This window comes from Falco rusticolus, chromosome 4, assembly GCF_015220075.1.
Source record: "Falco rusticolus isolate bFalRus1 chromosome 4, bFalRus1.pri, whole genome shotgun sequence".
Taxonomy (NCBI): Eukaryota; Metazoa; Chordata; class Aves; order Falconiformes; family Falconidae; genus Falco; species Falco rusticolus.
Window position 1 is genome coordinate 12,488,830 of NC_051190.1, and position 26,469 is coordinate 12,515,298.

Consider the following 26,469-nt stretch of genomic DNA (forward strand, 5'->3'; position numbering starts at 1 on the left):
GAGGCGCCGCGGAAACCCGGAGCGCGGAGCCGGGCGGAGCGGAGCGGGGCTCCCGCGGGCAGGAGGGGCTGCCCCGGGGCCGCTCGCCCCTTCGGTGCAGCTCGATAGCCGCAGCGGCACGGCTGGAATCCGGCCGGTCTTTGGGGATTATCCCGGCATCCATCAATTCCTGCCGGCAGCCAGGAAAGCAGCGGTGCCAGAGCAGCTCCCAGCTTGCAGCCGCGTCCCGGGCGTTGCAATGGGTGGCTATTGGCAAAATATCCCCCGCACCTTCAGCGTGATGCAGCGGCCTTGAGCGACGGGAATTCCCAGCGGGAAGCACGGCCATGACGCTGCCCCTGCGCCGCCCGGGACAGCGGGACCGGGAGGGGGAAAAGGACAAACGGAGAAAAAGCGATGGGGGGTAGGAAAGAGGCGCTCAAATGACACGCTCTTGCTTGCTGGTCAGTTGAACCTGTGCAAAAAAATGCTATCAATTCAGTGAATACTCAAAACCTTTTTTTTTTTTTTCTCCATTCCTGGCAAAACTTTCTTTGGGAGAACGTTCAGCTGCCTGCTGGCTCTCCAATACTTAAAGAAATGGGGAAATTACCCTGGATTTGCCACGGAAATGACACCGGTCCCCTCCAGCTGTGGGACCAAGAGGCAGTCCCAGCAGATGGTGCTGTGAGCCTTCCGCTGCTCTGCCGGCCGCTGAGCAATTCAGCATCAGCTCTAACAGCAGGAACGCTGCTGGCCAGGCGCTCCCAGCCACCGGGAAGCTTCTCGCCATCGAGCTGTAGGCGCACCCAGAGCTCCCCTGCGCACCTTCCCAGCCCTCTCTGCTGAGCCTGAAGTCCCTGGGTGCTTGAGCTCAGCCTCCTCCGAAACCCTCCTTACCGCAGCGGTGTCACTGCATGTGAGCCATTCCCATCCTTGGCTGCCCCTAGCCATCCTCACCTCCCCAGGGAGGTCTTTGCAGTACCTTCCTTCATGTTCCTAGGAAAAGAATGGAGTTTATTGCTTAATACATAGGTGTATCCCTGGTTGAAGGATGTTAAACCTGAAGGAGAGAATAATAAAAAAAAAATAATAAAAATAATCAAGCCACAAATCCCTTATGTTTGCCACAGCCTGGAGAGATTCAACAAGACCCTGTCTAGGAGAGCTAACAGCTCTCTCATGTCACAAGCTTTATACCTTTAAAATCCACTGTAGTTGCAGACGTATGGGTGTCATGCATTAATTATCCCTCACCACCAAGGTCTTCCCTCTTTCTGCAACCAGGTGCAAGCTTTTCAGGGCAAGCGGCTGCATTTTGCAGAAAGAATTAAGACACCAAGATTCACGGGAAGGTTGCTTCAGCCTGTGGCAAGCCTGAGACTTCAATACAGAAATTCACTACCTCTGCGTCCGCTGTCTTAATCTGATGTGATGCCTACAGATGGATGGCTTGAAGACTGCTCTCCCTGCATTGGATGAGGCCGGCTACCTAAGAATGATATCAGCATCCCCACGGAACAACAGCCCGTTCACAATCCCAGCTTCTCTGCAAACAAGTAGCAAACAGAGGCTCAGCAGAGCTCAGAAAGGGAATCTTCGCACCAGGCTTGTCCATGGTTTCTGTGTGCTGGAAACTGCCTGCTCTTTCATCCCAGGCAGCAACAGGTTACGTTCCCCTGTGCCCTCCCAAAGCTATCATAAACAACAGTCAGTTCATATTATTCACTTTATTATCTAAATTTCAACTAGTAGCTCTTCTATAGCGCTCACACACTCAGGTTCTATGTCTCCCTACATGTAGTTCAGAGTTACAAACTCCCAGGGATTTGAGCGGCATTAAACACAGGTATACTTGCAAGGTTATGCCCTCTGGTCAATAAAGCTATGAGATGAAGAAAAGATTCCTTTTTTGTCTGGGCTGTGAAGGTGAGCATGATGGCAGGTACCCCAGTACTAAACAACACAAAGGTGAAGAATTCATAATAAGTATTTCTTCAATATTTTGTCTCTGGTGGATTTTCAACTCGGAATTAAGATGAATCTATGAAGCAGCTCTACGTTCCTTAGTACAGTAAAGCCAGGGTATTTTCTGGTGGTTCCGCTTGACAAAACAGTACCTTAGTGCTTTTGGGCTGTGAAGACTAGCGTGGTTTTCTACAATGCCAAGACACTAACTTTGGACCTAGTCCAGTGTGGTTATTAATAATAGGTAATGCATAACATACGTCAAAGCAAAGGCTGTCAAATCTGGCTGACAACTACTCACATCTCAATCGTGTAACTTGGCAATGTGGGCGTTTTTTCCATAATCTAAAGCAACTCCGATCAACTGCAGATTGCACTTCACAGAAGGTTCAGTTAGAAGCAGATGCCAAACTCTCACTATTCATCTGGAGACATATACAGTACGTGAACAGGGTGAAGAACTGATTTGTGATTCAAAATAAACGGCTTCGTTTACTTGGCAGAGGCAATACAGAGCTGCAGGGTGTGCTCCCCTGGCGAGTGCCACGGGGTCTAGCAGTTGTATAGCGTCTTCAGGACCCACAGTTCTGAGGACTGTGGCTCATCACACCTCATCTGCAGCAGCCAAAGCAGGTTTATGGGTAGCCCCTTCCCAAGGGTAACAGATACAGCACCAAGGAGGCTGAGTGACGGGCCAGATCAAGCCCGATACCACATGCACACTGGGGGAAGGGACTGCTGACGCTCTGTGTTTGTGTCTGAATGAGGCCTGTACGCAAGGGCCATGCTTAGCGTGAGACATGATAGCTAAGAATTATTTTTGTACACACACACATAATATAGATGTGTATGTAAAACACATTTCTGTAAATATATATATATGTATCTGTCAATATGTGTGTGTATAGGGGCTTCAAAGTGAGCCTCAATTTTTGATTCAGCATCACAGCTGATTACAAAAAAATACTTCAGTGATTTAATGTTAATACAAATATAATAGTAGGTTCAGGTGCAAAATATGCATTCTTTCAGTTGCATCTAGGCACACCAGGTTGGTTCTATGCCTTCCTAACTCTTACTGGGAAGAAAGAAGACCAAAAAGACCATTCTATCTCTGTTTTACTTTATAATCACCTCTTGTGTGAAGGAAGCCCACACTGTCTGGTCTTTGGTACTTCAGTTTGTTTCATATCAGTGGTGGTTTAGGAGGAATTGTTCAGAAGGAAAGTCTACACGATCATTTTGTTACATTGCTTTACTAATTGCACCACTCACATCCAAATGGGTGAGTAGCCTTTTGTTTTTTCATCATAAAGCAGCAGCCAGCACTAAGGATCTAGATTTTCTGGAGGTTTCCATCCATTTAGAAGCTGCTCAAGCACAATGGGCTTCTACAGAAGAACAGTCATCACTGTGAGGCAGCAAAGCGCACACAGCATCAGATTCAGCAGAATGGCACCATCCCTGATGCAGAATTTGGCTCCCACTAATTTATCATGTGTTGTTCCATATTTTCCTGGCCTTGCTGTAAGATGTTTGAAAATGGTCTAGTACTTACTGCCCTCAGGCTTTTCCACCCACTTACCTGGCACTGCATTCTGTTCCTGCTTGTAGTAAAAACCTTGGGTGAGAATTTCAGGGAAAAACACATGCAGGCTCACTGTGCTTAACCAGTTAATGTCACTTTCAATTGTGATCACCAAGCACCTTTATGACATTATAGAAAAGCGTGAGTCTAGCACATGTGATATCAGTACATCCCCCACTAACCAAAGAATAAGTTTGTTTACACACTCATGGCTCTTTGCTGATAGCAGCAGACTGAATTAGAAAGAAGAGTTCCAATTTCCATTCCACATCTGAACTAGCAGGCCTAAGAATCTCCTTAATTTATGAATTATCAGCAATTATTGGATTTTTTTTTTCATTTATTTTTCAGGAGCAAAATTCCAGTTCCTTTCCTTACAATGAATAGCTTCTTATTGCAAACATTGTTCCAAATATGTTGGTGAAAAGACTGTTCCTGACACCGGTGGACCTGTCACACAGATGGATACAGATTTGCCCCATTAACAAGTTAAAGGGGAAAAAAAGAGCTCACATGGAACAGGCATTTGCAACGCTTTTATCATTTGGCCAGAGAGCAAAATAGGATATCAAGGAAACAACTTCAAATGTATCTGCAAGGACAACATTGCACTTTGAATATCACTAATATTTCATAGCTTCCTCCAAGATGTTCTCGTCCACCACCTTGTGAGGGAGAGTCACCTTCAACATGGGATTCTCTTTCATTGTCTGGCAGATGGTTTCATAAGCATAGCCATTACCTGACCAGCAACGTCTGGCGACCTGTCAGACCAGAAAATCAATGGGTATAAAAACCATACATTTCTCTTGCCACATCCGTCTTACACAATATTTGTGCAAATACTGGCACCCAATTTCACGACAATAAATCTTTCAACCCTCTGCCAGTTTCTAGTTTCCTTACTGGTTTTAGAAGTAATTTTTGTAATACCTGCTTGATTTTTATGAGTAGTATTTGGGTAGACTTCATACATTTTTATGTACAAACATAACATCAGACAGGTAACATTGGTAGAGCCAGGTACCTTATAAATTTTACAAAATTCTCTCACTAAAAGTAATTGTGCACTCCATCCCAGGTCTGTAAAACTAGCACTTGCTTTAGATAACAGTATCATTTAAGCAATTCATGCTTTTGTAGTGGGATAAATATTTTAAAAGGAAAATGTCACTCAATGCATTTTCAAACCGTGAAATCAAGGAGCCAAATTCCCTGCCAGCATGTAAGGATGAAAATCTGTGGACAGCCAAGGAACTGGTAAACCCCTCTTCCAACAGCAAAGCTCTGAGTTTTGATCTGTGTACAAGCAAGATTCCTCAGATGAAAAAAAGGTAAAGATTTGGCACAAAGGAAGTATGTCCTTCCCTCTATTCAAGGCCTTACAAATCTGTTCTGAATTGCAGATCAGTCTGAAATATTCAGACTCAAAAGTGTTCAAGAAAGAAAATACTTAGGTTCCCATTTAGAAAAATATTTAAGCATATGATTAATGTAAGGCTGATAAGTTTCCAGAATCATAGCAATAACAGCTAGAAATGACTTTTCAAGTCAACAACTCAGTTTCACTTCCACTCACCTATGATTATTCCTGGCAGTATATTTTCAAGGGTATGCTCCAGTTTCTTTCCAGCCTTGTATATAACATAGGTAGCATTCTCAGGCTGTCCTTTTTCAACATGTGTGTGGAGGAGTGGGGCTTTCGCTTGCAATAAATCAGAGCAGCAAAAGATTTATTGGGTTTTTAATAGGCTGCCTCTGATACACAGTTTTTGTTACGGGTTTGTCTTCATTACTCTAATCTACAAATTAATATAACCATCCTCCTCCTCCTTCCTTAACAGTTCACTACTGTGTTATGTCAGATCTGGGACAGGCAATATGTGCAAATTGTTCCTCCTCCTTCTCTTCTACCCCCAGTGATGCTAGGTCTTAGGGGAAGAAAAAAAAAAGTCAAAGGTCTAAGGCAAGAAGGAATACTAAAAACCTCTTGAGCAGTAAAACAGAACAGACCACGTCAGCATTGGCAAGGAGCTCCCTCAATACATCAGCCTTGTGAGGCTGCATGACAAACATGACAAGTCTTGTCCTTTAAGTGAGCTGTGCATCACTATGTTCCGTTGATTTGGTTCCCTGCAATTATTGAATCAAAACCTCTCTGCCACTTCAGAGATGGGATCCTACTCTTAAACTGAAATAGGATCATCTGGACATTAACGGCATGCAAAAACTCTTAACGGCAACAAGGGCTGAATGAACTGGCACTTGCATGAGCCGGCATAAACCTTTCAAGGTACCTAGATCTAGAAGCCAGGAATAGACAAGACTAGAAGTTCATATCGTTGTCAGTTGTATTATGTAGGCAAATAACAATGCCAACATGTCTAACAATTACAGTAACCATGCTTCCTTTTCTGCTTAAAAATAACAAAACACAAAGCGAGATACGTGGAAATTATTGGGCTCCAATATGTTGTTAAGTCAGAAAGGGTCGTCCCAACACTTTACAGTAAGTTCCTTACCCAAGAATTATCTAGCCTATTTTATTGATTTGAAGTTGGTTGGAGTAAAAAAAACAACCAAACCAACTGACTCATTGACTCTAGGGGAAACAGGCTCCTAACCACCCACATTAGAAGCAGTGAACAGAATGAGTCACTTAGCCCAACAGGACTATTTCTGGGATACAAAAAGCCACATCCTAAATACTCTAAATACTGCCTGAGTGCTCACACTTCCCAGTCAGTTAAAAACAAACAAACAAACAAACAAACAAACAAGGACACTGAAACCCAAGGACCTAAACATAGTCCTGGAGGCAGGAAAATATTAAAGCAAACATATATAATGAGTTGTACTTACTCCATTGGAAACATCCCAGCTGAGCATCATCTTAGCCCTTTTTTCAGCCTCCTTGGACCCATCCAAAACCAGGCCAAATCCCCCATTCATCACTTCCCCCCTAAAAAAAAGTAAGAGAATTAATACAAAATAATTTAAACCAATCCCACAAAATTCACAGGAGTTGTACTGCAAGAAGGACAAGAACATAGAAATGTGCTGAATAAGAGACTATCAGTGACCTTTTATACTTAAAAAAAAAAAAAAAAAGGAATTTAGCAGGGCAAAAGCCTAGTTTTGCAACCCGCAGCAAACCTATTCCACATTCCTTATAACACCCAGCTAGCAGTCAGTATCTGCACCAAGCAGGGGTGCCAAAAATCAAGCTTGTGCTGCATCTCCTGAGGATTGCGTGCTGTACTGGCTCTAGGAACAGGTAAAGAAAGGGCAGCACTTCTGGGGGGCTGCAGGGGTACCTACCTCAGGGTATTTTTAAAGGTCAAGTGTTCATGTTTGCTACACTAGAGCCTGCCATATAGATAGGATCATGAGGAGGACTGTGCACTTACTGAAACACAGATGGATCTATTTATATTCTCTCAGGACAAATGTGAGGGTGTAAGTATTTTATTTAAATAGCATTAACCACCACTTAATGCACATCTGCCTCTATCATTTCAAAAAGAGTAATTCACTTTGTATGAGATACATAGATGTTTAAAGACATCAGTGCCAGCTTTCCAGGAAGCAGACTTACTGGCAGAAGAAGAACAGAAATATGTTAAAGCTAACAGATTATACTTGGGAGAAATACCAGTCTGGTTTTAAAAGGACAGGGAAAACACTCAGAGCAAAACATCTTGTCTGACTTCAGAGCCTGGCCTGCTCAAGTTCCTGTTTTGTTGCATGCGAGGAATAGTGGTGAATGCAGTTGGATAATAATCCATTGCTGTAAATCTATGAGAGTTCTGGCATTATAACCCTATATTGGCAATACCTGAGGGCCAGGGCACATCATACTGCAACACGTGGCGTGAGAGACTACTGATGGAGGTCCCTGGAGGCAGGCTGTTATAGTTAATAAGTCTACAAAATTTAGATAGAGTAACATCAGACATATCCATGAAACAGGAGTTAGGTGTTTTCCAGTCTAGGAAGCAATCATTTCTTACTGTATATTTTCCAGCGGTAACTCAAGCGCCTGAGGAAATGAGGCTACATTGGAGCCTCACGGACCTGAGATCTACTTCCTGAAACTAGAGCTCATATTTTCTCATTTTCAAGATAATGGTGTTACTTACATAACGTTAATTCCCTTTCACTAGTTATATATGCTACCCATCTGTGAAGTAGGACCCTATCACATAACTGAGCAAGGAACTTAGAGCTCCAGGTCATGGTACCACTCTGAATTCCCTTCACTTTACCATTATTAGATGTTTTTTTATTATTATTATTATTATAAATGCATCTTCTGTTGAAAATGCACAGTCTTCTTGAAACTGACAGGTCTCACAGCAGAATGTCAGTGAATGGATCTGAATGGATCTGTTTCTTACCCTTAACAGGGAAATTTGAAACAAAGTCATGTTTTCAATTGAGATGTTTGGATATTGTAAGCCCTGACTCTTCAAAATAAAATATTTCTTTTTGATTGACACTGTCAACACTTTTCAGCTTTGAATTTGATTCCCAGGATCTTTTTACTGTGTGAAATGTTTTATTAGGTCTGCTCTTAGTCTCATTTTGGGATGAAAACAAACATCCAAATATCTGCATTTCTTACAAATTCTACTTTTTTAATAGTTCATGTTGTTACTGTCTTCTCCAGAAGAGGGGACGAGACGGGATGACAACATTACAAAAGTAATTATATCTAGACCAGGGCCAGTTACTTCACCATACTCGGCTGCTTCTGTGTATAGAGACCAAATTAGCACTGTTCTCTACCATCAAAGTAGTAAGCTAGAGTACACTTATGAACCTCAGTGATGCCATTGCAATGTAATTGGGATCACAGCACGAGCACACCTCGAGACAGGCTATTGCAGTTATCAGACAATAAGAAAATCAGACCTCTAGACCAGTGCTTCATAAAGGTACTCTGTATGGGAAGATGATGTTCTTTCAGTGGCAACGATCCCGTATTTGCACAGCATCCCAAAGAGCATCCTTTGAAGCTTAGCCATGAACAGTGAGCGTCTGATCTCATTTGCACTCCATAAATTTAGAGCCTCTCCACTGATTTCCATGAAGTTACTCCAGGGTAAATCAGAATCTGTCCTACTGTCTAAAAATCACTCATAAATTAAATGCCAGTGTTTGTTAGGATAGATTGTCCAGCAAAACCTCTCACTTTTAAAGGGGAGCTCTCTACCTTCATTAGCATTGGGTCACATTTTCAGGTAATTAAAGAAACATGTGGCATTTTGACCTAAGCTACCTCCTATAATTTCCAGATGTCTTTTTCTAAGGTGATCAAAGAAAACAAGGCCTCTCTCACAAGCGAGATGTCACACTGTCAGCAGTGCAGTTCAATTCTTAAATTGCTTCTGCCTTTTTGTTACTACAGGTTACTCAGGCTCCACGCTAATACACATTCTCCTGCAAATAAACAGGCAGCAAGAAATTAATAACATTCATTTGCTGTAATTATAGTCAAGACTATGTTAATCTTAAGTCTCTCAAACAGCACATGTGATGCAGATTCCAGCTAAATAAATCCTGCTTTTTCTGTTTGTCCCACAAGGCTGTAGCACAGAAAAATCAAAGCAGGTAAAAGGCACTTCCCTAGTCTTGTAGGGAAGACCATGGCAGATGTGTCAGCAGCTCCAGGCCAGCCCCAGCCCAGCCTCTGCAGGGAGCACCAGCAGCTGAACGCCGTGCAATGGCCGTTTCTCAACTCCCTGAACCGAAACTTGCCAGCAACAACTTGATTTTTCTCCAATCACGTGCATATTTATTTATAAATATATATAAGCCTCCACATGCACTTTCACATTTCCAAGTCAGCTGATGACGAGAAAATTTTATCAGGCACATGGAGATTTCTTTGTGGCAAAGTCAGTTGAATTTGTAGCTCTCCACAGGAAACCAAAAACAGGGTCCTAAAACCTAAAGGCATCTATCTCTTCCAGGCAAAGAAAGTAATTTGTTAGGGCTGGGGGTTTGTTTTACTTCTTTTACTACCTTTAAACTATTCCTCTTTTTCTCCTTAGAAGGCAAAGGGGTGCCAGAGCTTTAACTAGCCAGGGCGGTGCCACCATTAGTTAAGGCAAACAGAGCCACCTGTCGTGCCGTGGCTTTCAGGGGCAACCCAGACCACAGCATCTAAGGACACAACATTGTTACCACATCTGAGTCTCAGCATGGTGGCTTATTAAGGCTCATGCAGAGACAGGCCTAATTTTCAGGCTCCGCATTCTTCGCTGAAGCACAGTAATTTAGTCACCGAGGGCTATGCCTGCTCCCGAGAACAAGCTGAGCTCCACAGTGACAAGCCACTAAGCAGCCATAGGAAATGTCACAATGGATAACCAAACCCTGTTTTCCCGTTGATACTTTGGTTTCAGTGAGTAGCCACATGCTAACGTTCTGATGCATTACATAAATGGCAGCACCTCTGCTCTGCCTTGGGGAAGAGCTTCTCTCTGATGATGTAACTCCATTTAAGAAACAACTAAAACAACATAACTGCAATTGCGGTGTGGTCAGTGCCTGTTTTCCAGAAGGGCAGCCTCACCATTCAGCCAATCTCTCTTTGAATTGCTCTGAGGGCTAGAAACATGCAGGAGGGATTTGCTGCCTTACAGGGGCCAGAGAGATTGGGAACATGACCGTTTGTATCCTTTGAATTAAGCACCATTGACGCACAGAACATTCGTGGCATAAGCAATTGTTTTAGCAATCCTAATAACTATCATTAAAATATTCCAAATATTTTGCACAACAGGTAGTGGAAAGTGGTTTTCTTTGCTTGTATTTCATAAGCAGGTATTTTAAAAGTTTAAACTCAGCTTAAGGCAATTCAGACAGAACCAATCTGCTACCTCCGGAGTCAGAGATGGAGATGACCAGTGTAAGAACATATTCTGGTATGTATTTTCCATTCAGAGTTATGGAAGCTGTGAATAAAATTCTGGTCATGGTGGTTATTATCACTGAATCAGGAAAGGCAAGTTTTCACTCCATGTGTGTAAGCCCTCAGAAAGCTTTCTTATCCCATTTTCCAATGTTGCTCCCATGTACCTGCTATGTAACAGTTACTTCACTGAAATCAAAGGGATTAGAGTGCAGACGAGGGAATTCTCCACCTGACTTGTAGGGGTGTTTTCTAGATTCAGCTCATCCAGACAAGTAACAATTCGGTATCACGCCTCTGAGGATAACATCTGCTACAAAATCTTTGGCTTGCTGTTGGCATATTCCAGAGCTGGATGGAACAGGGAAGTGGCAGGTTCACTACAGTATTCGGTAGAGGGTTTTTTGCCTGGTGCCCCTTTTGACTGGCGACACCACCCAATGAAGACATGACTGTAAATGGAGAGGCTTTGCTGGGCTATGCTGGAAAGAACAAACCAGAACTAAAGACTGTACAGTGTAGCCAGCCTCTTCTTTTCCCTACACCTCTGCCAATCCAGAGTAACCTTTTAGTGGCACATGAAGGAGACCTATTTCCCTCTCCATATATATTTTTTTCCATTCTGCTTCTCAGTTTAGGCATTTCTCTTGGTTCTTCACCATATGTGAAGGAGGTGTTTAATCCAGTCCTTACTTGGCTGTGGTCTTTTATCCTACCAGGCACAAGCAAGGGGAGAAAGACCGGGAGGTTTGCTGGCACCCGAGCTGCTTTGTATCAATAACCCCTCATTGCACTTTAGCACATAAGCATTTATATTGGGGTCCTAAGGTCACAGATTTAAATACAGCTTAAGGGGAGACCTAAACATAATCCATCCACTAACACTCTGGCTGTGCATGTGTGAAGACAACTTTGGAAGCAGGATCTGTTCAAAAAGACCACAGCAGACTGTCCTTGTTTGGCAAATTAAGTTCTTCAGACTGTGCTGTGGGCAATGTCCAAAACACTTTTTCTAGACATATGGGCATTAATTAGAAAAGACTTTACCTTATAAAACCTTTACCACACTTTACCTTATAAAACATCCTTTCAGCCCTTGTTTCCAAATCCCATCCTTCCCATGATCATTGTACTATTCCAGTAATAGACACATCTTTTCTGCAGTTCTCCCCACACGCATACACAGCAGTGGTAATGGGATTCAAAGTCCAGCTTTAGAAACAGAAATAAATTCTTACCAGCCAACTCCACCACCGTTGTGCAACGCGACCCAGGTCGCTCCTCTGAAAGCATCTCCTACAAAGTTTTGTACCGCCATGTCTAGGAGGAGAGGAAAGATGTTACGGGTCTGACACGCTGCAGTCATTTTTTTGTTGTGCTGCCCAGGACATCTTGATTCCGGCTGTGTGAAGGCAGGGTTAACTCACAGCTTCTCTCACAGATACACACTGAACATCTCATTCCTGAGAGGAACAGGCAAGAGATTTCCCTCCCGCTCTTTGCCCCTACACTGGAGGAAGCAAATGCTGGTTTCACACTGTGGTTTGTGAGGACTCTGGCGCTTTCTGCATTTGTCACCCATTTCAGGCAGCTGAAGAACCTACCGCTCCTCAGCTGGGAGAGACCTCCTCAGGGTGGAGAGGAATAGTCTCCTCTCCTTTGGGATGCCTCAGCCATGGAACAACAGGCTAGACGCATCCATGTGGAGGGTTTCAAAACGGGGACACACACACCTGGAAAACTACACACCTTGTGGCTCTAGAAGCCTGAAGTGTTTTCAGGTCAGACTGCAGAGTTCATTCAGCCCTGGGCAGAAAGCCAGCCTAAAGCCAAGGACTTGCATTTTGGAAACAGATTTGGGAGGAAGGTGATACAGGCCCCGATTCTCTGGACATGGGGGAATTTTACCCTGAACACAAACTGCTGAAATCACACAGGAGGTTTCTTTAGTTTTTTAAAAAAGAGGAAAAATAATTAGCAGGCAAATGTAGTTTGACTAATGTCAAATGCATGATTTCCACTTAAATTTTGACTAGAATTTTGTATATTCACTACAATTTGTGCTAAACCATATACTCAGAGAGGTGGAAAAAGGTACACAGAGAGGACAAAAATTTAAAGTTTTAAATGTAAATTTTTAAATTTAAAGGTAAAATGTACTGAAAATATTTGTCCAGATGTAATTCAGGACAGATTTAATATACCATTTGCTGTCCTTTTAACAGCAAAAATAAGAGACAAACCGTAATATCCCCACCAGCCACATTTGCAGACCCGTAGTTATGTGCCTGATGGAAAAAAAGAGTTTACTTGAGCACTAACCTATGTTAAACCCTGTCAAAAGCCCCATTATGGCATCTTTTATCTGGCATTATGTCACTTTAATAACCCAATTACCATAATTACAGTGCTGTCAAGAGGGAATGGGAGAGATCAAAATCCCCATATTCTAAAATGTACAGATTTCTTCCTCAGCCACCAGCGTGATAAGAGTGAAGACTGCACAAGGAGCACAGCAAGTGGACTAAAAAGTAATAACATGCTGCTCCTTGGCTTTAATAAAGGTCAGGAACTGTGCAAATGTCTGCGCTGAAATACACTTTGCAGAGCAATGATGACCTATGTTTGCCAAGGATCAGGCTGAGGTACTTACTGTAAAACAAAATGAGACATGGAAAGACTCTGCAAAAATCCTGTGTGCTACAGAGGAGCCAATTTCACATGAACCAGCTCAAATGTGGAGTCAAAACAACAGGGAAGAAGGGACAGAGGAAGACCTAAGGTATTCGTTCTTACCTCTCAAGGCTCATCTGGTAAAACAGTTAGGTCTGGTTTCAAAGACCTGACGCTGAAATCGGTGGCCAACAGGCTTTAGATAAGCCCTTGGAGAAGGCAAATGGTTCATGTAAATCACAAAATGCAGAGAAAACCTCACAGCATGATGAGCAATAGTGTTTAGCAAGACTTGTTTTTATGGCCCTCTTTTGCGGGCATCGCCTGATATTTACTTCTGTTGCTAAGACCTTTGGTGGAGACATCACCTTGGATTGCTGTTCTCGCTGCAGCTGCGCCGTTTTCTCACAGCTTGTCAGAACCAAACACTATTTGAGGCATCTATCCATCTGGCCTATTAGAACTAGCCAACATATTCAAAAAGTGTTGAAGTGAGACTGATAGACACAGCTAAAAGCCTCATTTCGTCAGGAAATCCAGTTAAGATAGCAGGGAACTTTCCTCCTTAAAATCAAGCTATAATTTGGTTCTATTATGAATTCCCATAATGGAAGTAATTCAATATGCTCAGCTACCTCTGTCATAATTTCTCCTTCTGCAGCAGCTTGTATCCTCTAATCTCATACCACTTTGTGACTGTCAGTTCATGACATGTGGAAAGACTACTGGCCTAAAGCTATCATCATAATTTCCACTTTATGGATGGAAAATTGAGGAAGATTTAGGTTAAAAATTGCTTAGTGCTTCACTAATATTTTTTTTTTTTCAGGTCTCCAGTCGGATATTTCTTGGGTTTCTTTCTCAAAAGCATCCTTTCACAAACTTAAAAGGAGAGTCTGGTTAGCTCAGGTCAGGTGTGCGGAAATAAAAGCTCCATTTGTACAACAAACCTACATGATCTGCCCACAATCACATTGTGTGAGCGAGCAACAGGGCTTAGAGTCTAATCCAGAATGCCTGACTTCCATTCTTACACTTTTACTATTGAAGTATATTACCTTATGACCAGAAAAGTTCCTTTCAGAAACTCCAGATTGTTTTCTTCAGCCCTCAGGCAATGAAGTGAATGCAGCTGTGAATCTTTTTCCTTTAAGCAAAATACTATTATAGACCCGATTTTGATCTTGTGTATCCCAAGGAAATACAGCTGTAATACTGCTCTGATCATCTCTTTGAAACAGCGAGGTGCAAATTAAAATGAAACCGAAGATACACCCCTCTGAGACAGACTGCCCTCCCTGAATCTGGTGCACCTTCACTGAATTTTCAGCATTGCTCTGGACTTCTCCTATGGAACTAGCTCTATGTTCATGTGTGTATCACTATAAAGTCCCACGAAGTTTCTCAGGAAATCTGATTAATTGGGATTAAAGGGTTAAACAAAAATATTTTTAAATGTTGCATAAAGAGCAATTTCTCTTTTAAAGCAATTTCCTTGTTTGCCTGGACAGACAGGCCTCAGCTGCTCTGCTGACCTGCACAAAAGGCTGATCCATCATAAATGTTTGACGTTTCTCTGTAAGGACTGTCGGTCCCGCTCACATCATGGTGATCTCGGCTGAGGACTACTGGAGCCTGCAAAAAGCCAAGGACAAGAACATGGAATCCTTCACAGACTCTCAATGCTACCAAGGACCATCATCTGGCGAATTCAGCTCTGTCTTACGTCAGCTTTACCCCCTTCTCCTAAACCCCCTGAAACACCTTCTCTGCCCATTATTTGTTATAAAATGGTTGTTCACATACTGTTCATGAAAGTCACCATCTTTTCATAACTAAGAATAAGAGCTTGTTTTTATGCAGATGGCATCCTCGAAGGAGGGCAGGGAGAAGAGGGGAAGCAGTAAGGTTATTTCATCTGACCACTTTTTGCTGAAATTTCAAAGTATACAAAAATCTTCATTAGAAATAGTTCTTGTTTGCTGTTGAAAATGAAAACTAACAGTAAGAAGTTTTACATTTTTCATTCTTTTGGTAGACTTCAAGACTAAAATAAGTTAACAATGAAAATCAGTGATTTCATGTAGGTCAAACAAGCCAATTCTTGATCTGGAATTTAACTGACAGTACGAATCTAGATCAGCTTGCAGGTCTTCATGATCATATGCCATGCACAGGGTTTATATAAGAATAATTTGCTCTTGGCACAGTGTGGTCTGGAATTAGCTGGCTCTGATTTATGCTGTCAATGAATTAGAAAACCATTGAAAATACACATGAGCACCCAGCTTGCAAGAGGAGGAATGGAGATATGCAGAAACAAAAAAAGGACAGAACAAAATCCGAAGGGCCTGGGAGTGTGACCTTGTCAGTCATAGCTCCAAGGGAGTGCTCTGTCTGGTCAGGTTTATTTTTTGAGAGTAGCTTGCTGTGACGTTCATTTTGAATCCTGAGAAGGTCAACAGCATTTTAAGTATTCTAACAAACATTTTCTGTGTAAAAAAATCCCAGACCTTTCCTAGCTGGGATCTATTCTAAGTTTTACTTGAGTTTGCCCCTTCAAAAAGGGTAATTGTAATTCAGCTATAAAAAAAGATGGAGATGAATGAGTGACAATGCCTTGATCTGATGCTGCTGTACACACAGCAAGTAATGGGTGTAATTACAGAGTGGTGCCTTCAGGATTTTGGCCCCCCCCAGGATGTCACATTGTACCTCTACCTACAATACTCACAAGGAACTTTGAAAATCCCTATGCAATCTTGCCCATAGCATGTATTTTTACCAGCACATATGGTCAGTGGGATTTTACCCAGATGAGTGAGAGATTACTTATGCACTAGAGTGGCAGCGTCAAGGCTAACAGTTTTCTTCATTCACATATGCAATGCAAATGAAAATTGACTGCAGAGCTGACTGTAGCTATAATATGGCTGAAAGTGAGGATAGAGGGTAAGAAGCACTGGAGAGTGGCACAGTCCCTTGTTACTTTTAATGTCTGGGGCACTGCTAAGAAGTTACAGTCCCTGCCTTGAGTTTTCAGCAAATCACAGCATGGAATGTTGTGCTTGTAGGTGCCCAAAAAGAAAAAAAAAAAAAAAAAAAAAAAAAGATTCCCAACAAAAAGCAAAGCATGGCATATTTCAGAGAGTTTCTAAACCTGCCTCTCCTATTACATAGCGCAATACTGGTGACAGGCAGAGAGGAGGACTGAGCTCTAATACATGCTAACAGAATATTGGTCCCATGTAAATGGCAGGCACTTCTGCTCTCACTGGTTGAAGCTTTGTTCTTCCCCATCTGCCACCCCAGTCTCAGATATTAAACACAATTACTGGACCATATCAAGACAAAAAAAGGCAAACCTTAATCCTTCCTTCGGAGATCGCTCGATTAATAGCCACAGCTATAGACACACGACCCCTCTGATCAGAATATAAGATTCTAGCTTGAGACCCAACAACCTGGAAAACAAAAATGCTAGAGTGATAAGGTTCACTGTGCAACTTGCTTATCTTTAGGCCCCAGATAAATGGAGTCACAGGAGTGACCCCTTCCCTTCTGTAGGAGAAAGCACAGATTATTTCTTCATCAGCATCCAGAGAAAAAGAAATGAAAATCCCTCTCTGAACTGAGTTTTATCTACACTCACACAATCAGTGAGATGTATTTCTGTATTCAGCTGTTACTGTCCAATAAATCCCACTTTTTAAATCAACCTGATTACTAGGCTGTAATCCCCCTATCAACAAATCCCTTATCAACAGCTGAGAAGCAGAGGTTTGGAAACTGGCAATGGTGGGCTGGAAAGGAAGAGAAATACGGAGACAAAGAATGGCAAGGAACATCTGTCCTGCACAGCTATGCTCCTCTCCAACTTTAACCCCACAGATCAATCTGGCTCCCAGATAAGGAGAGTATGTGTGAGCCCTACAGTGTTACCGTTTAGCTGCACACTGAGAGCCTGCCCTAAAAGAAAAACAAAGGATGCTTCACTGGCATCCCACTTCCTGCAGTGCAAAAGGATGGCAGTTCTTTGGCCTCATCACCTGTTTTGAAAAGGGTACTGGGAACGGCAGGTGTGAAGAGGCTGGGCCAAAGCAATGCCAAGAGAGACAATTTGAATAGCATTCTGAAAGAAAGGTAGTTACAAATGAGGTAGAGGGTGAATCATTAGTGTGTTTCACTCCAGATACAACAAAAGTAGATATTGATGGATTGTTTGAACATTTCCAGATGAGCAAGTGAAAGGAAAAAATGCTTCAGCTCACCCTGAAACCCTTCTGTGTAGAGAAGTTTAAGTTATCAGCCCTGGGAGTTACAGCCAGTGTTTTCATTCATGCCCACTCCTGCTTTTCACTCCAGCAATCAACAACCGCACTCTGGACCAGGAGCAGTTGCACGTGGTGAAGGAGGTTGTGCACTTACCAAGCTGTGCCTGCCAGCTTCCCGAATCCAGCGGATGTTATCATGGTACTGCTGCTTCACAGATGTGCTCACTCCCAAGAGAAAGCAAGAAAGAAAAGAGGTTTTGAAAATGAATGCAATATGCTTTAAACTGAATTTATTTCATCTGACAGCACTAGGAAGTCAAATTCTACTCTTGGATACAAGCATGCATATAGGAAATGCTATATAGAATCCTCTGTGCAGGTGATGCAGTAATATGGCACCATATATTTAGAGGTACAAGTTGTCACCCAGGAGACAGCTGGAACTGCCCAATCTTCAGCAAACTAAATTAAACCTTGCAGTGTAGTTTACACGTACTGTTAATTTCTGGTCACCTGGCTTGCTGTCTACTCCTTTTCTGAGGCTTTGCTGAGTTAGTAGCTTTAGCAAACTCCCTGACATTGGGTACTAAAGTCCAGCCTTGCACCAGGTAGTAACTCCTTTGAGCCAGCCAGTAGAAATTCTCAGAAACAGCTGGCAATACATACTTGAGGATAAAGTTACACCAACGCTGGGATATAAATTTATAGCACAGCAGTTGCTCTGTACTAAATGGCCCACGTGAATGTGTTTATCCCAAGATAAAACTGAGGTACGTTGCCTTGCATTACTAAGCACAAACTGCACAGAAAAACTTAACATGGAGTAGCTAGTTTAGGTGTAAATCCACCCTACACCTTGCTTAGATATATATATTGTTAGCTAAGAAGAGAATTATACATAATGGTTTTATACTCTCCAGCTTCTCCTCTCATTTATATCTGTGCCGTTCCATCTCAATCAGCCAAACCAAAGAGGAGTAAGAATAAAGATACTTGAAGTGACAGACAGTGAAATGCAGCATATATCAGTCAGCTAAATATTGACCTCAGTACAATCAGCTCTCTCCAAAGGCACAGCACCATCTGTAGCAAATGAGCAACGAAAGGGAGAGGGGGTATGGAACAGGACAGAAACATCATCTTACTGTCTTAATTTTGGGGGCTTTTACAGTTACGCCTTTCCATGCAGGCTGAGTGTGAGCTCAAAGAGGTTACAGTGGCTGAAGAAGTTACTGCATGTAGGCTCTTTCTGGATGGGGTAAGCTATGTCACGTTACCTTGTCCTGAGCGCCATGGTCAGCTGCCAGGGCTCAGCCTCAGCTGGCATGCGGCAACATGCTACGCCACAGTGACTGACCTGCTCATGCATCGGAGCTTCAAGTTATAAGCAGTTCTGTAGATGCCAAGATAGCATGTTCCCCAGCACTTTCCAGCGCTCACCCATTTTCAAGTCAAACCATAATGTACATATAATTTATGTTTGAAAGTCAGCCAAACTGGAGAAACGGCACTCTGCTAACTTGAAATTGTCCCTGATAACTAAGAAAAGTGTTTAGACTACTGTCTTTCTTTCCACTAGGCAATGTCAGCAGACATGCATAGTAAAACTAAAAAAAGGGAAGAGGAAAAGGCAAGATATTATATTTAATCTGAGTTAAACACATTGTTAAAGGGAAATGTAAAATATGCTTATTCCTGCAGAGGCAGACCTTCTGTACAGAAAGCTTTAATGATCCTAAAGCACTGACAGGTCTTTTTGGGGGTTGGCTCCAAGTGATAGCTTCTAAACTCTGCAATAAGGATTAACATGTCAGCTCTCAGCTTCGCAGGGAGTGAAAGATTAAACACTTGCTAGTCCTAGTAGGATTGTGCTGCCATTCACAAGCTTTAAGGAAGCATCTTCTAGAAGGTAACGTGTAGTATTCACGTGGGTTATTATAGATGTTTAAATAGAGTTTGCAAGAGTTACCTTTAGAAAAGCAAATAGAGAATGAGTGCCTTTCTATCACTTCTATAAGCTATATCAGAGAGTACTTCCCATATTTTATACTTCACAGTGCACAGACTTATAGAAAAGATCTTACTGTCTGTTAATTCTATAGAACATATCCAGAAGAGAAGCCAGATGAGAACACTGGCTACAAGGACATATCTCAACACAGCACGTTTGTCCCTCCCAGTCACCAATAAACAGTCATATTCTCTATCCTAAACTGTGGCGCATCCAAAGTCAGATTTCACCAGCTACCCCTGGGAATCCTCCCTTTTATTTAGTCTTACTTCCTGCAATCGAAAAAAATCTTACACCTCCTTCTAGAAAGACCTTAACTTTAGAGTAGTTCCATGTGTCTCATTTGCTAAACTGCTGCCTCCACCTCCCCAAACCAACTGGAATATGTTGTGGAGTCAGGCATGCTTCTGGTGTTTCATGGGCCTTTGTACTTGTTTAGCGTTTGAAAGATACTAGAAAGCATTGTGTACTCAGAGAAACAGTCCTCATCAACACAGAGATTGGCTGCCTTTGCTCTTGGGAGATTCGTGCAAAGGCATCTCTTGTGCAAAGGCTAACTTAAAAGCTCAGGTACCTTAGGAGTGGAAGCAGATAATAAAACTAAAAACTACATAGGACTTTTTCACAGTTTGTAAGGTTTAAGCACAAAAGTTCTTCTCCACGAAAGGAGAAGAATGGTTAACATTGGACTCAAGGCCAAGTCAAAAGTTTAGATGCAGAATGCAACAGACTTCAGAGTTTTCTCTCAGTCTTTGTAACAGATTCTTTTACGAAATTCAAAGGTAGTTTCAGATTTTAGATGTCTATGTGTGTGAGGATATCCAGACCCTGGAATCTGGTCCAAGCCCAGGTCCCATAGGAAGCAGACAGTGAGTGGAATACTCAAGAATATGAATCCACAAATGGCTCTTTATTTTCTGGCCAAATTCTGCTTTTATTTCTCTTTGAAATCCTATTCGTGTTGTCCTGCCAAATTCAGAAAATCCAGTAATAGCCTTGCCCTTTAGCCTGCTTTCACTTGTTGGGATTTTTAAACGTAATTTTTCATTTAAATTAAGAAGATACATGTGAAAGTTCAATGCTTTTTGTCTGTGGAAGACACTTCTCTCCGCAGCTTTACATTACCATCTATTTAAACAGCCACATACTGTTGTGTACACAGTAACTAATTCATTTCCTAGTCTTGCAATGCAAACCATCCAAAATTTCACCCTCCCTTCAATTAAGCCAAGGGACCAGGTTTAAAAACATGGAAGTTTCAATATCCATAGAACAGGGTAGGCACTTCTGGGTCATTGCATTAAAAACACATCATGCTCCGCTGCTATTTCTTGAAAATGACTCCTAAGGAAAGTTTAGGAGAATAGACGGGACCTTGCAGGGTCAGATCCACTCTATCAATAATTCACCTCTTGGGAGGAAGAGGAGGCTGAACACCAGCCTTACATTATAGGGAGGCAACAGTAGTTTTGTTTCAAATGAGGCATATCTGAATGTGGTATATCCTTTTCAGAAATACCACCCTAGATCCTTGCAATGCTAACTGTTCCAGAACAAATAGGACAGCATTCCATTTTTTCACACTTTGATTCATATTTCAATGATGTCTTTCATGAAAGAAGCAATAAATATTTCATATGCTCTCCTCCCCATAAAATGTGCTTTAAATTTCTGATCCATTTCCTTCTGATCCCCTCCTTGATTCTGAGAAGCACAAAGCTCCAAGCTCTGGAAAGAGAAGAGCTGAGGACTTCAGTCATAGGGGACAATGTCACTTGAGTCTTTGAGTCTGCTGTCCAGTTACTTGTAAAAGTAGACAAAAAGAGAAAGGAGTAGGGTCTTCCTCTGCAGCCTGGGAGATTTGGATTCATGTCTGCTGACACAAAATTAGCTTTGCCTCAGTTCCCGTTCACAAGCAGGGGATAACAGTAGCAGCCCACTTTCAGGGATACGGAAAGACAGGGTAATCCCCAGATACTAGAGTAGCATACCAGTAGTATTCCAGACTGGTTCCACCAGTGAGTAGAAGCAGCTGTCAATTTATTAACAAATATCAAAGAAGAAAGGCCTCCACATTGTAATCACAAATGGATGATGCTGGATGGAGCACCACAGCCGTGAACCCCAGGTTTCCTGCCACCGATCTGCTTGCTAGGCTCTTAAAATCCTCCTTAGGTTGCCATGCCTCATTCACCTGTGAGACCGGGGCAAAGCAATTTGACTCCTTTAAAAAACTCTTGGAGGCCTGTTGAAAGATACTGTTTGCCTTAGAGTTTCAAGGTGACGAAGTGCAGGAAAAATCTGTGGCAAATTAAAAGAAGCGTGCTCAGCCAAAATTGCAACAATGGCTTTGGGATCAATAACCTCTCTGCATGGTGTTTTTACTTTTTACCTACTGGTTACACTCCTTACAGGGGTTTGAGAACAGCAAGGTTTCCTGCCCACAGGGAACAGGCAAGAGACTGCTTTCTGTGTTTTCAGCCAAAAGTTAACACACATTTCACAACTCTCAGACTCCTTTTCTTCCCAAAAGCACCCCCAGTGATGGGGGCACGGGATGGTGCCTTACCTCCCTGACGTATAAAGTCTTCCAGCACAGACATGGCAATTGAGTCGGTGGTAGCAAGATCCTGTGGGTCACCTGAGGTACAAACCCAGCGGAATGGCCCAAATCCCAGGGAAAAAATGTCCCTGGGAAGAGAACATGTTTCATTAAGAGATAGTTGAAATTCTTTCCTTATTTATCCTGGCTGCTAGCAGTGCTTTTCTTTCATTAGCTGGAGACGGAAGAATTTGAAACATTTTCAATGAACTAATCTAAACAGAAACATCAAGGACCATTAACTGAGAAATTTAACAGTGCTGTTTCACACAGCCATTGACTGGTGTAAAAAAATACAGTCAGGCCAGAATTCTGATAGGAATGTCAGGGAGTTCAGTCAAACAAGTGCATCATCAGATGAATTGCAATTTTTCTTTTGTTTCATCAGATATACTCTCCCTGCTGCCTGGTCTTTCATCCTTAACCAAGGCTGAGTGCATCTACACTATCAGACAAGTGTAGATTTTGAACAAGTGCCTGAGTCCAGACTCATTTGCTGTCCACATTATTTACACATAATAGTAAGACACACTTCAGTTGAGTACCAGAAGAAGAGATCTCATCTGCTGGGTGCCTTACTCTATGTTCAAGCCCCTGTTCACATGGTATAGGCAAGTTAAGCGTGAGTCAGAGGCAAAACGTGTTGTAAACCTGAAGAGATCTCCTCAGCTCCGCTTTCCCTACAAGCAGTACGCACAGGCTGGGCAGGAGGTACAGTCCTATTTCAGATGTGGTTTTAACTTCACTGTAGGCATAAGTTTTTATGATTTGGAATTGAGCTCTACTGCTCAAGGGACAAGCTCTTGGGTTTTTTAGCACCTAGAAGTGAAGTTGCATATAGTTATAGGCTGTGACTTGACTGTTCTGTTGAGTAGAACTGCTTAAGAAAAACTGATGCAACAAAAGATAAAATGCAGGTATTCATGTAAAGGAGTGAAGACTTTTGATTTGGCAATGTTTTAGCTTACTGTTCACACATCTGGCATCTGCTTTCCTAAGACCTTTTAATCCTGAAAAGGATAAAGCTTTACACCAAATTATCAAGACATGCCATGCCTTTCACAAAAAAGTATTAGCAAAACCTCTGCTGTCAGAGTTTACTTATGTTAATCACATATGTCTCTCCAGGTCTGACTCTTCTTTTCCTCTGCACACAGGAAGATGCAAGGAGTAACTCTAAGGAAGCCAACAGAAAATATGAGCATGATACTTACAGCCAAAATAACATTGTCCTAAACTAGACTGGGCATTACTCCAGAGTGGAGAAAAATAAGACTAACTCTGGCATAACACCTGCGAGATCAATGTTCCTACTGCTGTTGACTCCTTTTTGTAATTTATAGAGCACTGCAAGATCTGCACTAAGACGGAGTCACAAGGCACTTGAGTGCTTTATTCCAAACTCTCCCCAACATACCCCATGATGTGCTGAACATAGGAAGGATATCGAAATTCTGTTTTATTGCCTCCTCTTTTCTCAACATCAGCACCTATGAAAGAATTTTAATAGTCAGTGACTTGATGAAGAAAAACTATAAAATGCAAAACCAGAATGCACCCGGGTTCCCATGAAGGCTCTATCTCAGCCACAGAGAAGATCAGGGGTCTTACAGAAAGGGAGAGGCCGAAGAGTTGGCATAACACAGCGGCCAGCCTTATCCTACCAAAATGTACTGCTGGGAAGATGCATGCAGGATTGTCTTTGTTTCCACCTAACAACTCCAGAATCTACTCACCAGCCCTTTGAGCTTCCAAGAGAAAAGCATTGCCATAATCCCAAAAAAACATGCCCTTATCAGCTAGTTTGTTAATAGCAGCCACGTGTCTCCTCAGACTGAAATAAAGAAGGAAACAGTTATTTTTGAGATTGATAAAATATCAAAAAGAAAAATACCATGAACTCACTAAAGACATGGGAGTAAGGGGAGACAGACATATCTGAAAGACCCCAGAGAAATCCAGACATAAACCCATACAACATCAATTGAGATGCTTTCAGTCTGTAGTACCTATTATCCCCAGATCTTGAAGTGATTTAAACTCATCAAGGGAACACCATTAGTCAGCAGAGAGAAGCCATGTCTTTCAGCAAAGAAACGCAGCCAGCTCTGAGAATGGAAGGTAATAACAAGAAACAGCCTACACAAAACTGCAAAACAGTATAAGAAGTTCACAGAGAAAGTGAGTGGACACAGAACCAGAAAGTGGCTGAACATCACTGTCCTGGCCTCTCCCCTATCCAAAACAGCTCAGTTTTCCCTTTGCCTCCAACAGTGGACCATACCCTTCTGTGATACCATTTCCACATAATATTATCTAGTTCCAGTCTCAATGCATAGTTGCATATGGAATTGTACATGCATAGGTGTAACCGCTTGGAACTCGAGAGATAAATCAATGCCTAACAAATTAAATCAGAATTTTTTTGGGGCTCACACCTAGATTGTCAGAAATTAGTCTCTCCCAGAAGTTTACCTTTCTGTTACCTTTGTCTTAAGAGTAGTATGATACAGAACTGGGAAACTGGAAAGGTCCTTACAGGTCCCTCATCCAAAGTCAAATAGATTATATGCCCATATTCCACCTTCTACTGGAAAAATGTCTCCAGCAGGAATGTTCAAGGTGAACAAATCCAGAGCAGGAGCCATAAAGTCTTGAAAGTACCAGCTGAGAAAAACAGTACAGCTTGTTCTGTTCCACAGTTCTTTATTTCTATATAAATTGTGACAAATTGCTTCCTTTATAATGCCCAATTCCAATTTCACTTGCAAAGTTGTAAATCAGGAGTAGCTCCCCGAAATCCAGATGCTGGATAGAACTTATATTTGCAGCAAGATGGGAGGATTGATTGGGGAAGATTTTCCGCTCCTCATATCCTTCTCTAAAAAACCGTTGGAAGCATGGTAGGTTAGATGGACTTCCTGGCTTTTTATGCTATATTCAGTGAACCTAAACCTACTGGTAGCCTATGTGAAATTGTACTTATTGTCCCAGATTTTTAAAACCTAATACAATGTAGGAACTTACAGAAGTGATGTAAATCATTAGTGTTCAGACCTCTGATCCTATATGCTACAGACTATAAAATGGCGGGTAAGTGATGTCTGCCAGATTCTGAGTGATAGCTGTGTAAGTACAAAGCTGGGAGTTATTAGTGCTGTAGCTTTACCCCAGATTTCTACTGAAATATCAAAGACCAGAAACTTCTTGCAAGAATGACAGAGATCCGATCACTTGCAGAGCAACTAAACAAAAGGTTAAAAACATGTATCACCAAAACATTTACCTCTCTTGTACCAGGGTCCGGTACTTCCCTGGATTTGTGGAAAGAAGCTGCTTTGCTTCCTCAAAGCCAAGCTGTACTGGATAGTACCCGCCACTGAATGGGTTATGACACGAAGTTTGGTCAGACCCCAGATCAACTAGCAGCTCTCCTGTTGTGTCCAACTCATATACTAGCCTTTCCCTGGGGAAGACAGTGAAAGGAGTGTTTGAACAGAAGCTGTCATTTCACATTCTAGCTCCTCTTTCAGGTGAAATTCTTCCATCCCAAGAGGTTGTTTATAAAGATATGCCCTTGGTGGGCTAAGTGTTTTAGCAGTCAGGAGATGGGAAACAACGGTGACGACAACGTAGGTGCAACTTTTATAATTCACATTTATCTGGGCAGGAATGGTGGTAGACGAGTCAGGTATCAGTATGACGTACCAGTCTCACTGGTCAGTATCAACCTTTTGTATATGGTGACAGTAAGATTTACTATTGGATAAAGCCTCAAGAGTGCAGGAATTTCTATCCATCATCTGATTATTTTTATTCAATCAGCACCTACTTCTATTCTTCACTGAAGTCAAAGACATTTCCTTGCCAACCAATTAGCATATGGTTAGAAGGAAAGGGATAAATTCTTCCTTCATCCAAGGAGGAATCTTAGGGATTTCTTTCCCTGAGAAATTAATTGTTCCGTAAGGAAAGGAGCAGGTGCACGGGAAAAAACTGGGAACTGGAGCACGTGGATGAAGACCCCTCTTTTGACAGTACAGTTTTTCATGAGCATGTAGAGTAATGAACTCAGCACTACATTTAATGCCTTTTCTCTTCCAAGGCTAGGAGCCAGTTCCAGGTTGACTAACAAGCAAGAGCATTAGTATATCCATTATCCACATATACTACTTACCATAGATCTACCACGTTCCCATGGTAACCCAAACTAAGGGCAATTTTATTCTTTCTTGCATCTCTAGAACAGATTAAAAAGATTAGCTGAGAAAATGCACCTCATGTAATTCCATCTTACAATGTACAAATCACATACAGAGTCAAACCCAGCAAAAAAGTCTATATGTGGTTTCCAACACTCATCAACAGATCTTTTAACCTTCATGTAAGTGTTAATCACTGGTTCCAGAAAGCTTGAGTGATGCTTCAAGAGTAACTTTAATTGTAATTGCT

General features: G+C 42.0%; 1 protein-coding gene across 1 annotated transcript in view; it reads right to left on the reverse strand.

Annotated features, from left to right (window-relative positions):
- Nucleotides 1–4,051: 4,051 nt before the first annotated feature.
- The window catches only part of UROC1 (urocanate hydratase 1), a 45,129-nt gene continuing 22,711 nt past the window's right edge, over nt 4,052–26,469 (reverse strand). Inside the window, exons 10-20 of the mRNA XM_037386867.1 lie at nt 26,195–26,257; nt 25,304–25,483; nt 23,754–23,851; nt 23,435–23,507; nt 21,985–22,106; nt 17,559–17,629; nt 16,496–16,594; nt 14,666–14,765; nt 11,696–11,777; nt 6,398–6,497; nt 4,052–4,299 (exon numbers count right to left, since the gene is read on the reverse strand). Of these exons, the coding sequence (XP_037242764.1) occupies nt 4,159–4,299; nt 6,398–6,497; nt 11,696–11,777; nt 14,666–14,765; nt 16,496–16,594; nt 17,559–17,629; nt 21,985–22,106; nt 23,435–23,507; nt 23,754–23,851; nt 25,304–25,483; nt 26,195–26,257 (1,129 nt within the window). The 3' untranslated portion in view covers nt 4,052–4,158. The remainder of the gene's footprint in view (nt 4,300–6,397; nt 6,498–11,695; nt 11,778–14,665; nt 14,766–16,495; nt 16,595–17,558; nt 17,630–21,984; nt 22,107–23,434; nt 23,508–23,753; nt 23,852–25,303; nt 25,484–26,194; nt 26,258–26,469) is intronic.